Source organism: Zeus faber (assembly GCF_960531495.2).
Source record: "Zeus faber genome assembly, chromosome: 7".
Taxonomy (NCBI): domain Eukaryota; kingdom Metazoa; phylum Chordata; class Actinopteri; order Zeiformes; family Zeidae; genus Zeus; species Zeus faber.
This window is the reverse complement of record NC_137203.1, coordinates 13030004-13043818: the sequence shown is the minus strand read 5'-3', so window position 1 is coordinate 13043818 and position 13815 is coordinate 13030004. Positions and strand designations below refer to the sequence as shown.

The 13815-nt window shown below is 48.8% G+C and overlaps 1 protein-coding gene across 1 annotated transcript in view; it reads left to right on the top strand.

Moving 5' to 3' along the window:
* The window catches only part of LOC307232908 (zinc finger SWIM domain-containing protein 6-like), a 48994-nt gene that overhangs the window by 19597 nt on the left and 15582 nt on the right, over positions 1–13815 (top strand). The window contains exons 2-7 of the mRNA XM_080004116.1: positions 7094–7450; positions 8785–8933; positions 10689–10839; positions 12280–12459; positions 13050–13220; positions 13439–13585. Coding sequence (XP_079860242.1) covers positions 7094–7450; positions 8785–8933; positions 10689–10839; positions 12280–12459; positions 13050–13220; positions 13439–13585 — 1155 coding nt within the window. The remainder of the gene's footprint in view (positions 1–7093; positions 7451–8784; positions 8934–10688; positions 10840–12279; positions 12460–13049; positions 13221–13438; positions 13586–13815) is intronic.

Here is a 13815-nt window from a genome sequence, read left to right as displayed (position 1 = left end):
CTTGTGTGCATCAGAGCGTTTGCGAGAGTGTGTGTGTGTGTGTGTGTGTGTGTGCGTGTGTGTGTGTGCGTGTGTGTGCGTGTGCGTGCGCGCGCTCAGGGTAACTGGGGGAGGAGTTAGTTACTGGAGAGAGAAAAAGGGAAGAAGGAGAGGCTGTTTGTGAGAGCAGAAGGAGGTTGACTGCAGGGAGTCACTGAAGCCAACGTGCTCATGAAGACAACATGAGTGTGTGTGTGTATGTGCGCGCACGTGTGTCTGTCCAAACAAACAGATATATCTGCTAGCGTGCGTGGATTGTGTCAGCTGACTTCCCAGATGAAATGGGAGGGCTGTGGAGAGCAGCGTTATCTCCTGGTACGGACAAGCGAGCCCAAAACACGCATACGTGCACAGTCAGGCACGCACGCACACACACGCACGTGTGAACACACGCTGGTAATTAAATTTTTTTTTGTTATTCCATTCCAGCTCATAGTCCAGACAGTTCAGTGCCCAGTGCCCACGTATTTTCATAAGGTTATTTCTTCTCTTTGCTTCTGAACCAATTTAGCTCTGGATGCCGCGGCTCTTGGCTCAGTGCGCGGCTGAAGTTAACTTTCACACGTTTTTTCTTTCCTTCCATCTTCCCCTTTTTTGGTGTGTGTTTTAATCATATCTGAATCATATCTGTTGCCGCATTAATTCCACTTACATACTTTGGCGCACAAAAAAACCCCCAAAACAAAAAAAACAGAAACACACTCGACACCAAAAAAAAAAGAGACAATCTAATTATAACCGGCGAGGGTGAAGGGTATCATGCCGCGGTCTTGCCAAACTAAGCCGTTCACTATTTGGGATCCTCTTGTACTGGGGGCGATTTTCCATTAAGGTGACGGCAACACGAGCCGCTCAGCTCCTCCGGGCCTGGAACCGGCTTCCCTGGCGTGGGAAGGACATCCGGGGCTCGTGGTGTCTCCGGTGTATAGGTTCGTCATTAGAAAGACACTCAAGCCCCCGAGTAGCAGACAATGGTTCTTCAATGGATCCCATTACCTCCGCCTATAGCTTCCCTGGCTCTGCAGGGACAAGCAGTGCTAATTACGTGCATTAATTTCGAGCCGGCTGTAATTTCATTCACACTAATGAACCTCACACTCACGGATTAGGATAATGTATAGTTAATGTATAGCAGGAGGAGAAGAATTAGAGGCCACGTGCTTCTCCGATGACAGAGATTTATTGGATCTTCACTTAAAGGGGCAGCTCGCCTGAAGAACACCGACCACAAGTTATATAGGGTGAAGTGAAACTGGAAATGGGTGTCCTTAACACCAGCGCCGTCTGGATTAAGAAGAAACTTACTTCATTTGAAATTAATAATATAATATATTTGCTGTGAGTTATTGTGATTTATCGCCGTGTTTTATTTAAATGGAAACTGTGTACAACAATGTGGTAACGCCGCAGCCACGATCCGTGTTCCAGAACAGAGTCATCACGCCGTTTCTGCACCAGTCTCCTCAGCCGGAGTGCCAGCCACTGGGATCAGTCAGCGTGGCAGTAAAACTAGCGCTGCCTGACAGGCCCAATCCAGAAAAATTAGAATCCATTTTGTAAGTGATAGTTTGAAAATTGCAAGTCATTCCTGATGTACCGCATGACAACTAAGTGGCAGCAGGCCAGTAGTCGACTGTCATTTCAACCGCCAGCTGATGACAACTCCAATCACCCGTGGCCGTCAATTGACACGCACACGCACGCACGCACGCACGCACGCACGCACGCACGCACACACACACACACACACACACACACACACACACACACACTATATCTCTATTATTAATATGCAGATTTTGCTGTCAGAATCTCAAGCAGAATAAATGCCATTGAAATTCATGGAATACCTCAAAATATTCATTTATTTTACTCATTTATGTCTGGTGGTATGCACATCCAGATTATCTTGCTCTCTCTCTTTCTGTGTGTGCGTGTGCGTGTGCGTGTGCGTGTGTGCGTGCGCATGAAGAAAACACACCTGCAGAGACCAAGGCCTCTGGTCTATCGGGCGGTTCAAGGCATAAATATGGCCGCCCCTTGAGCTCAGCTGTGTTATTCCAGTCTGTCCCCGAACCTTGGACACACACACACACACACACACACACACACACACACACACACACACAAAATACGCCGAGGGCAAGGACTCCTGCAGTACTGCATTGATCTATGTTTATAGTCTCTGTATGGGTGCTTCCTTATAAGACCACACACGTGCTCTCCTCTACTCTTACTCTTACCTTTACCGCACGCATACACACACACACACACACACACACCACACACACACACACACACAATACATTTAGAATTAACCTCTGTAAATTGTTGAAAGGCTTTCTGTGCGTCCCGAGAAATGTTCTTAATTAGCCCGGCTCCGGGAGCCACGGTGGAGAGGAATGCATAACAGGAACGTGGGCGAGATGGGGATGCGTGTTTGCCGGACGGTGCTGCCTTTTTGAAAGGCTTTGGCCGGATCTAATGCGAGACTCCCCCTTCCCTCGACCGGCGGGAACCCGGTCCCTCTTCCCGGCGATTGCTCCACCTGTGATCTCTCGTCAAAATGTGCTCCCGGTTTTTTCGAGCTGCGGCGTATTGGTGATGATCGAGGCAGGGCTGATGTTCTTGGCAAGTACGTCCCTCGAGTTTGTTCTCGGGGATAAGCGGGCCCGGTCGGGCTTCTGTCTGTTGTGGTTGAAAGGAATGCTGGCATATCTGGGCCAATCCAGTTAGCCAAGCATGCGTCCTTGGTATTTTAGGCTGTGTGAGAACACATCCTGGCATTTTTTAGGCACTCTTGGCTCAACGCTTACTTGTGTTTGGAACGGAGCGCGGAGCGTGAAAGATACCGTCAAGCGAGAACGCACGCACTTAAGAGTCTCGGATTCTGAATCAGATGTGGCGGCGGAACGGTCTAGGGTTCGGGCGAGCGCCGGGCACTGTAGGGAGATTCAGGCGGCCCGCAGTTGCTGGAATGTATTGGAAACGAGAGGATAACGTGCAAAGTTTAAATAAACGGACTGTCTCGATCTCTCTCTCTCTCTCTCTCTGTCTCTCTTCCCTGTCCATTTGGATTCACCTCGAGTCAATCGCTTTTCCACCAATACACACCGAAGTGCAAACACACACACTGTGAACTGACTGGATCTGAACATAGTGCCATTTAGATTTAGGTGACAGTCACTCATGAACCAATTCAGCCAATAAACGTAATGACTAACCACTGCTGGGCCAGATTTTTTAGATATTTTTTTCCATTGCCTTTAATTTCTTAATTCGATTGGACAAATATACGTATGACTCTCAATCCAATTTACCCCCCGCGGTGTTGCAACACTGAGCACTTTTGTGCTGAGGCAAGGGAGCTCCCGGCCCGAGCCCGGTCGGCCCTTGATGCCTGCCTTCATGTGAGGAAGGGTAAGCTATGGCTCACCCCGGTTTTATAGGGCCTCTATAAAGGCCACATTCTTCCAGCCGGCCAGGTCCACTCAGATGTATGTTGATGGAGCTGCCTGTCTTAGTCAAGGCCTTTCCCCCCCTGAAATTACAGCAGGATTTTGGTATTTCTGGGGGGCCCCCCATTTGTTGTTGAATAGGCAGAAGTGGTCCTAGCTGGTCAAGTAAAAGCTCGCTGGCTTATCGGCACTTACGCAATTTCTAAAAGAGAAGGAAAGATAGAAAGAGGCACTATTTGGTGGGAATGCTTTGATGTGGGCCCCCTATCCCCCCCAAAGAGTACGGGTGGTCCGGGCCCTTTGTGGCTTTTTTGAATATAGATATAAATACATACACTCATTCTCTTTTACTCTGTTACATGTACTTTTGCTCCCACTTTCTCAGGCAATGTTTCAGCCAAGTGTGATTTCACCGGGGCGGTCAGGAGGGGTTTCTAGGGCAACCTCACAGAGGCCTCGTTCTAAAAATGGCCGCCATGGTTCCTTTGAAAGCCAACGCTGGCCTCTCCAACGCGCTCACAGAAAGAGCCCTGAGCAGCACCAGGGGAGGGGGACTGAAACTGGGGAGGGCTGGTCAGGGGAACGCAGGCTCTCTAATAGCTAGCACATGAGACATTGGAGGTTTCATACCCACCCAACCAGAGTCATGGGAGAAGATGAAGAGAAGTGTGTGTGTGTGTGTGTGTGTGTGTGTGTGTGTGTGTGTGTGTGTGTGTGTGTGTGTGTGTGTGTGTGTGTGTGTGTGTGTGTGTGTGTGTGTGTGTGTGTGTGTGTGTGTGTGTGTGCGCGCGCACGCGCGCGCGTACACCTAAACAGTAATATCCCTGTACTCAGCGCTTGGCTAAATTAAAAGGGCATTTTTGGCGTGGGGGGCAGTTTTTGGTGCCCAGGCGATTGGATGAGGAAAGGCGAAACTCATTACCTACCCATCTGTCAAATGGAGGGAGGGAGAGGGAGGGAGAGGGAGGGAGAGAGGGAGAGAGGGAGAGAGAGAGAGAGAGAGAGAGAGAGAGAGAGAGAGAGAGAGAGAGAGAGAGAGAGAGAGAGAGAGAGAGAGAGAGAGAGAGAGAGAGAGAGAGAGAGAGAGAGAGAGAGAGAGAGAGAGAGAGAGAGAGAGAGAGAGAGAGAGAGAGAGAGCTGTGGGAATCTAGATGGAAAGGGGGGTTGGCGGTTGGAAGGAGGGAGTCCATCAAAGCCAGGGCAACAGTTTCACAACAGACTGGGGTTTGGTCCATATCGTGAATAACTCTTTTATCACTGCTTAGTTATTCATACTCCACGTGTTTTGAATCTCCCCCAAAAATCGCTGTGTTTTAATTTTCCCTGTGGGGGAAGGGAAAAAAAAAAAAAAAAAAAAAAAAAAAAAAAGACTTGCAGAAGAGAGTGCAGCTGTTTTACAACAGGCGTGTGTGTGTGTGTGTGTGTGTGTGTGTGTGTGTGTGTGTGTGTGTGTGTGTGTGTGTGTGTGTGTGTGTGTGTGTGTGTGTGTGTGTGTGTGTGTGTGTGTGTGTGTGTGTGTGTGTGTGTGTGTGTGTGTGTGTGTGTGTGTGTCCGGCTGAGGTTGATTCATCTTTGAGCTCCACATGTTTCTGATGTTCTCAGAGCTGGCTACTCTCGAAACGACCTGGCACGCGCGCACACACACACACACACACACACACACACACACACACACACACACACACCCACCCCATGTAAGGTAATATTAAAAAGTCTTTGCTGTGCAATGTAAACTGCATTGTTTGATCTAAGAGTGACTTGGCTTAAGGGAGGAGAGCTTCTGTTTGTTGCAGTTGCAAGTGGCTGCCATGTTGGTTCCACAGCATACTTCCGTGGACGCTGTTAACAAATGTGTGATTTCTCAGCCAGCTGTGGCTTTTAGAGGGGATTGGCCAAACTCCATGGCATTGTTTGTAGAGTACGGTTTCGTCTTTGGTGCCAATACTTCTTGTTATTGTGCTCGTTCCTTCATAAAAAGGTAAGTCACACACTTTGAATCCCCATGAATTGATTGTTATTCAGTAGTATTATATTGTGAAAGAATTAAGGTTATATAGTGTGTGTGTGTGTGTGTGTGTGTGTGTGTGTGTGTGTGTGTGTGTGTGTGTGTGTGTGTGTGTGTGTGTGTGTGTGTGTGTGTGTGTGTGTGTGTGCAGTGTGTGTGTGTATATATATATATATCTGTGTTTCTACCTTTCTTTCCTTGAGTGTAACTCTAATAGATTATGTTTTCATAACATTCCTGGGTCTCTTCTGGGCTATTCAAACCCGCAGCACAAAGGATGGACAAAAGGCTTCTAAAATATAACAAAACAAAGCCGATGGCCAGAAGAGAAAACCACCGCGTCTCGAATTGTGTTTGCAAGCACAAGCACCGCCGCGGAAATATCACAATCGTCGTTTTCATCCCTCTCTGTCGCCCTCCGTCTAGTGCCTCGTTCCTGTTTGCTGCACCTCCCTTAAAAACCCCTCAACTATCGAGGAAAAGGAAGAGCTGCTTTGACCTGACCTCCACTCGTTTTCTTTTTTTGGGGGGGGTGGTGCAACCCTCCTCCTGCTCCCAATCTATGAAATATTCAGCTCCCCTCCTCCCCTCTTCCTAATGCGGAGCCCGATGTTGCGGCGGAGAGAATGCTTTGATATCCGTGTTAATACATGCTTGATATCACAGCGCACCATGCACTCAGCCCTTTGATAAACCTATTTAGAGATGTATGTCTTTGGGTCCACATGCATTTTCCAGGCCTCTCCGAGCACATAAATGCATTCATAGCCTGCTCTCCATCTCCTCTAACCACTCCCAGTTATTAATAAATGCATGATCCCATGCTGCAACCAGGCATGTGTGTACACGCCTGTCTTATTCGTATGCTCATCAGTGTGTGTTTTGGGCCAAGGCTGGGGGCCCCGCCCCACTCATGAATATTAATCGCTGTATAATTGACCAACCGCTGCCCCCTGGATAGCTCAGTCAGGAAAAGATCAAATGTTATATTCAATGAAGGGCTCTATTATTGATAAGAATCCGCATGCATTGCTCTCAAGTCACTATCGCTCTTTCTCTGTCTGTCACCATCTATTTTAATTGTATTTTTCCCTCTTTTTTGTGGCCTCACTTGCGTCTCAACAACCAGGTTACTTTTTTTTCTTGCCGTGGCCCGAGCTCTTTTCGCCTGCCGTGATCCCGCTAACTTCTGTTGATTCTCGGGGAGATAGCTTTAATTATTTGATTTACCAAGGCCAGGTTCAAAGAGTTGATCCAATCATCCAATTCTGCTTTTTTTTTTTTTTCCCCCTCGTGGATGCATTCCGTGGATGTTCCAGCTGGAGTTTGCACAGCGTCGGCGGCGGCGTATCCAAGCATGCGCTTTATTGACTTGATTAAAGTCCTCCTTGTGATGACATTATTGGCTCAACCCAATGACTCCGGGTAATAATATAAACTTGTCCCGAGTAAAACCTTCTAAAATGAATCAAAGAAAATGGCAGCAGCGATAGAAGCGAAGGCGGGGGGAGGGGGGAAGTAATAACGAAGACAAGGATGGTGCTGACACGAAGGTATTCTAACTCCGTCCCCCTCTCTCTCTTTCCTTCAGGGTTCCATCTGAGTGGCACCGTGACGGACCCGGCCACGCCCTCCTCCCCCGAGCTCGTCTGCAGCGTCAGCGTCAGCTTCGACCGCTGCAAGATCACGGCGGTGACGTGCACCTGCGGGAACAAGGACATCTTCTACTGCGCCCACGTGGTGGCGCTGTCGCTGTACCGCGTGCGCAAGCCCGAGCAGGTGAAGCTGCACCTGCCCATCTCAGAGACCCTGTTTCAAATGAGCAGGGACCAGCTGCAGAAGTTTGTCCAGTACCTGATATCGGTCCACCACACGGAGGTGCTGCCCACCGCGCAGAAACTGGCCGACGAGATTCTGTCCCAGAACTCGGAGATAAACCAGGTCCACGGTGAGTGAGGGGACGGTCACGGGCTGCGACGATCGAACGCCGAGGCTCCGCCGACGGCGTCGGTGTGCGTCCGCGCCTACACGTGCGCGGCCCGGGCTTAAGGGCGCGGGCGCGCTACCGATTGATTGAACGCCGTATCGGTTAAGCCCGGTAGGATCGATGCTGCTCATTACCGGGATCCAGCGGAGCGAAGGAGCGCTCGCCGGCGCCGGGCGGGGCCGGTTGTTTACCTTTCGAGAAGCGGCGGCAGATGGATAAGCCGCTCGTACCGCACTACACCTGCTGAGAGGGGGTGGGGGGGCTTTTGTCGCGGGGAGCGTGTGGGGGAGGGAGAGAGGGGGAGAGAGGGGAGAGAGAGAGAGAGAGAAAGAGAGAGAGAGAGAGAACAAAGAAGCCACAGGGAGGGAACACGCTCCATTCCGTACTGATCGGGTACTTGTGATTTTTGGTGCGTCGTTTTATATCACAAAATTCAAACGCTTAATCGACAGGGCGGACAGAAATGGGGGAAAACACGGTGTCGACGCGAACACAATTTGCCTTCGGCGTGATGTTTACCACCAATCATTCGACGGAGGGAGAACGAGTAGGAGGAGGCGCATTCAAAAAAATATATATAAATAAATAAAAGTGACCCCCCCCCGGACGAGGGCTTGTTGTGAGAGGCATGGGGAGAGAAGAGAACCACCAAATGTGCAGTAGGACTTTAATTCCGGCTACCCCACCCCGCTGCTATTGAGAAGATATCTTTTGTGGATACGCGACGCAATCTACTCCTCAACCGTTGGAACATCTCATGCTTCCAGAGTTGATCTCTCTAGGCTGCGCTTTGAAGGTTTTTTTTGGGGTTTTTTTTTTGTCCCCCCGATTATTTCATCCCCACCCATCAGGCTACCTCATGTCCAGAATCCGACAACAAAGACCAAGCCAGCATCATAACACCCATCTATCTCTCTGGATAGCTCGGCTATTGATTTTATTTCACTTGACCTCCACGTTTAATCATTTGGCTGATTAACATTTGTGTTATGATGGAAGTGGGTGTGCATCATCGAGGCTGCGTTCTTAAATTTCTTTTAGCACTTTTCAATCATGCCTCATTGGTGAACTACTTATGATGAAATATTTGACAAGTAATTGCGGGGTGGTGGAGGGAGAGAGAATTTTCTAGCATCTTCCAACAATACCGCCTGTAAAACGTGAGCAGGTTGCCTGGATTAAGATTCCCTGGTCTAGGGAATTGCGAGCGAGCGCACGTGTCAAAAATAATAATAATATCTGTGTGTGTGTGTGTGTGTGTTTGTGTGTCTGTCTGTGTGTGTCTGTGTGTGCAGGGGCCCCGGACCCCACAGCGGGGGCCAGCGTGGACGACGAGAACTGCTGGCATCTGGACGAGGAGCAGGTCCAGGAGCAGGTCAAGCTCTTCTTGTCCCAGGGAGGTTACCACGGCTCGGGCAAACAGCTTAACCTGCTCTTCAGCAAGGTCAGCCGCCCACACACACACACACACACACACACACACACACACACACACACACACACACACACACACACACACACATATACATAACACACAACATACCTCCAGCACATACAACCCATGCTTGCAGTTCCTGGCACAGATATAGTACATACACAACATAACGCACATGTATGCGCTACATGAAACTTCTCTATAGATAGTACATGGTACACATGTGTACATGGTATCAGTTTGTAACACACACTGTCTGTCCATCCATCTAATGTATGTCTTTTATGTACACTATGTCTGAGAGCTGTGTGTACACAACCCCCCCCCCCCCCCTGAAAAAAAGAGATTCCTAGTTTCAATAAGACTGCCTGGTTAAATGGAGGCTGAATAAAAATAAATCTAAAAACATGTCTCATAAGACATTCCGCATGCGCAGACAAGGACGCGCGCACACACACACACACACACACACACACACACACACACACACACACACACACACACACACACACACACACACACACACACACTCTCACTCACTCTCACTCAGTTCTTAGACATGCATGGAATTGTAATCGTGTCCACCACACCCATTGCACCCAGAAAGTATTTTCTCTTTTGCCCGGTGCACTTGTCTTCTCTTTCCCCCTATCAAGCCAAGCCATCTCCACTTAGAGCCGTCACCGACAAAACCACTTTCATACTCTGGCAGGAATGCCGCCTTTCAGCCAAAGCTAATTGAAACGGGCAGGAAAAGCGGGATGTGTATGCTGTATGTATGTGTGGAGAGAGAGAGAGAGAGCGAGAGAGAGAGCGAGAGAGAGAGCGAGAGAGAGAGAGAGAGAGAGAGAGAGAGGAGCGCGGTTTCGTGCCCTGCGCTCATGATTAAACGACAAGAGAACGATGCTTCTCCCTGTTCACTGGTATTAGAATGTTGTGTTGTTGCCTTATACTCTGTTTATATCGTAGTATCACACACACACACACACAACGAATCAGGTATAGTTGGTGTTATGGGATTATGTAGAGTTTTGGGGGTTTTTTTTTAATCATGGCAGCAAATCAGAATATGCACCCTGGTGGTAAATTGATTATGTCACTTTTCTCGTCACATGACTCACATTCACCCATTCACACACCAACGGCAGAGTCAGCCACCAGGCGACTCAGGGGTTCGGTGCCTTGCTCCAGGACACTTCGGCAAGTTAGCCCGGAGGAGCGGAGGGCGGAACCGCCAACCCCCCCAGTCGCCAGGCGCCCACCCTGCCTCCAGAGCCACCACCACCCACATTAAATAGATGCCTTTCAAAATGACCATTAAATTACATCAATATTAAAAGCATTAAAGCCTTTTAAGATTACGAGGACACTAAATGTATGTCGATCCGAATGTCCTCTTAAGGTATATTGTCCTTTTTAATGATATGCGCACACACACACACACAATAAATCAGGTCCACAAACATTAAGTTAAAAAAAAAAAGTTTACCTTGATGTTTATTAGGGTGTGTTTGCCATCTTCAGGGGTTTGTGTGTTCCTGGGTGTGTGTACTTTCTCATCCTCTGTTGCATCAATGCGTGTGTGCGTGCGTGTGTTTTTGATGTGTGGAAACGTACACGGTGTACATATGTCTCTCTCTCTCTCTCTCTCTCTCTCTCTCTCTCTCTCTCTCTCTCTCTCTCTCTCTCTCTCTCTCTCTCTCTCTCTCTCTCTCTCTCTCTCTCTCTCCCCCCCCCCCCCCCCGCCGATCTCCCCTCCTGCAGGTGAGGGAGATGTTGAAGATGCGCGACTCAAACGGAGCGAGGATGTTAACGCTGATCACAGAGCAGTTCATGGCCGACCCTCGGCTGGCGCTGTGGAGGCAGCAGGGCACCACCATGACCGACAAGTACAGACAGCTCTGGGACGAGCTTGGTGAGAGAGGGCACACACACACACACACACGCACGCACGCACACACACACACACAGAGTACATTGCTCTTCCCTCCGCCCGTGTCCCGTGTCAGAGTAGGCAGGTTTCCGTGTTCCGTGTTGCTCCAGTGTGCCACCGTATGGCGCGCAGTGCTGTTCTTAAGAGGGACGTATTTTTACACCGAAACACTTGCTCCCAATCGCAAATCCGACAAGCTTGTCACCACAACAACAGCTGTGTTATCTCTCCTGCCTTTGTTGTTCCTCCTCTAATGTTGTGGTTTCTTGTTTTTTTTGTTTTGTTTTTTGATGGTTGTTGGTGGTGTTTTTTTTCTTTTTTCGTTTTTTTTACTACTTTTGTCTCGTTCCGTACTTTCTAGAGACAGCACAGTGGTCTCATCAGTTTCAATCCTGCGTCTTATTTGGAAGTGTGTGTGTGTCTGTGTCTGTGTGTGTGTGTGTGTGTGTGTGTGTGTGTGTGTGTGTGTGTGTGTGTGTGTGTGTGTGTGTGTGTGTGTGTGTGTGTGTGTGTGTGTGCGTTCGCGTGTGCACTCTTTGAAGTCCGCACTTCAAACCCTTCCCACCCGAGTCCTTATCGCTCCCCCCGATGTGTGGCGAATGCTGCCTCTCGGCGCCTCTCGGCGCCTCTCGCTCTCTCCTCTTTTGTCTTTTCCTCTCCTCCTGAGCCGCCGCTGATCTTCCTCCCTCTCCGACGGAACGAGCGCACACAAAAAGCTTCCGCCTCGCGCGCCCGTCCTCGTCCACCAAGTCGGCATTCTCGCCTTTCATCTTCTCCCTGTTTCAGCCCACTGTTTGTTACCTTTGTTACCTTGGTACTCATTTTCTTTTTTTGTGCTCCTTTTTCGCTCCCTTTTCCTTTCTTCCGAACCCCGCCTCCCTTTCGGTCTTTCAATTTACTCATATCGGTGGACACACACACACACACACGCACGCGCGCGCACACACACACAGGGACGGGCGATTACTCAGACTTTCACAGTGCGCGTATCTTCGTTTTGTCTGGAGAATAGACCTCCCCCCCCCATGTGTTTACATCCGCAGAGAATTAAACACTTTTCGTATCGAGCCGGTTGCAATCTCTGTCAAGTTTCTACGCGTGACGCCGAACTCGCCTCGAGACGAGAACTTTTACGGCACGGGGGCTCGTTTGGGTGGCGGCGGCGGTGAAGGGGCGGGGAAACCATCGCACGCTCAACACTTCCTAACCACCACCGCCGCCGACGCAGCTCTACATCAATATAAACAAAACAAACAAGCCGTGTGGTCTACTCTTACCTGCGACGGCTGAGTGATTCATCCTTTTCTACGTTAGTGTCACACATCGTGAAGTGGGTCAGTTGAATGTACTGATGATGTGTGTGTGTGTGTGTGTGTGTGTGTGTGTGTGTGTGTGTGTGTGCGTGTGCGCGTGTGCGCGCAGGCGCCCTGTGGATGTGCATCGTCCTGAACCCGCACTGCAAGGCGGAGCAGAAGTCGTCGTGGCTGCGTCAGCTGCGCAGGTGGAACAGCGTTGACGTCTGCCCCTGGGAGGACGGTAACCACGGCAACGAGCTGCCCAACCTCACCCACTCACTGCCTCAGGGTGCACATGGCAACCAAGGTCAGAGATGAACAAGTTTCTATTTGTTCTACACGTGGCTCTATTTGTCCGTCTATTTATAATTCAACTGCAAAGAACAGGTTTTAAATTTTTTTTTTTATCAGCTGTTGTTTTTGTTTTGTTTGTTTTTTTGATCGAAAATAAATCACCGCCACGCCAAGTGCTTTGACTAAGAGGATGTTTTAATTACAAACACATTTTTTATTATTATTAGTTTATTTCTGAGGGACCATGTACAATATTAAACATACATATTGTACAATATTAACATACATTTCGTGTATGATCAGATTTAATTTCAAATAATATTCATCTGCAGTCCCTTGGCATGTTCAATGAATACAATTACGTATTTAAGCATGACACATAATCCAGAGTAAAATAACAACAAATAACACATACACATCACACAAGACAAGGACAGACGTACACACAGACTGTGGGACATGAAAAAATAAATGAATGAAAAGGAACAATATTTTGTCAGCGCTGTAGGGTTCTGCTTGTACCTCTTTCTCCGTCTCCACATACAGTATACGAGGCATTAAAACCTGTTCCCGCCCTCTGTCTTCTCTCTCTTCCGTTTCTAGAACTGCGTCCCCACAGGACGGTCTTCACCCGAGCCATCGAGGCCTGTGACCTCCACTGGCAGGACCGACACCTGCAGCACATCATTGCCAGCGACCTCTATGCCAACTACTGTTACCACGACAACCAAGACGGCTCCCTCTTCGACTCGCGAGGCTGGCCCATGTGGCATGGTGTGTGTGTGTGTGTGTGTGTGTGTGTGTGTGTGTGTGTGTGTGTGTGTGTGTGTGTGTGTGTGTGTGTGTGTGTGTGTGTGTGTGTGTGTGTGTGTGTGTGTGTGTGTGTGTGTGTGTGTTTTAACGTGCTGCAGGGTTGAAACTGAATGACATCGTGCAAAACACCAACCAGAGAGATCTTCAACTGAGCCTTCGGTTTCTCCTCCTTTTTCTAGAACACGTGCCAACGGCCTGTGCCAGGGTGGACGCCCTGCGTTCCCATGGTTACCCTAGAGAAGCGCTCCGCTTGGCCATCGCCGTGGTAAATACGCTACGGCGGCAACAGCAGAGGCAACTGGAGCATTTCCGTCGACACAAGAAAGGTTTTTTTTTTTTTTGTTTTTTTTTGGTTGTTTTTTTTTATTTTTTATTTTTTTTATTACATTATTCATTTTATTTCACCACTGAATGGATCATACCGGTGTCAAATTGAACTTTTTTGCCAATTTACCAGTCACCACACACATTTTACATTACCCCTGACCCCTACTCACATTTTTCAATATTTTAATATTTTCTGTCTTTTGGAGTTTTATTTATTTAGCAAATACGA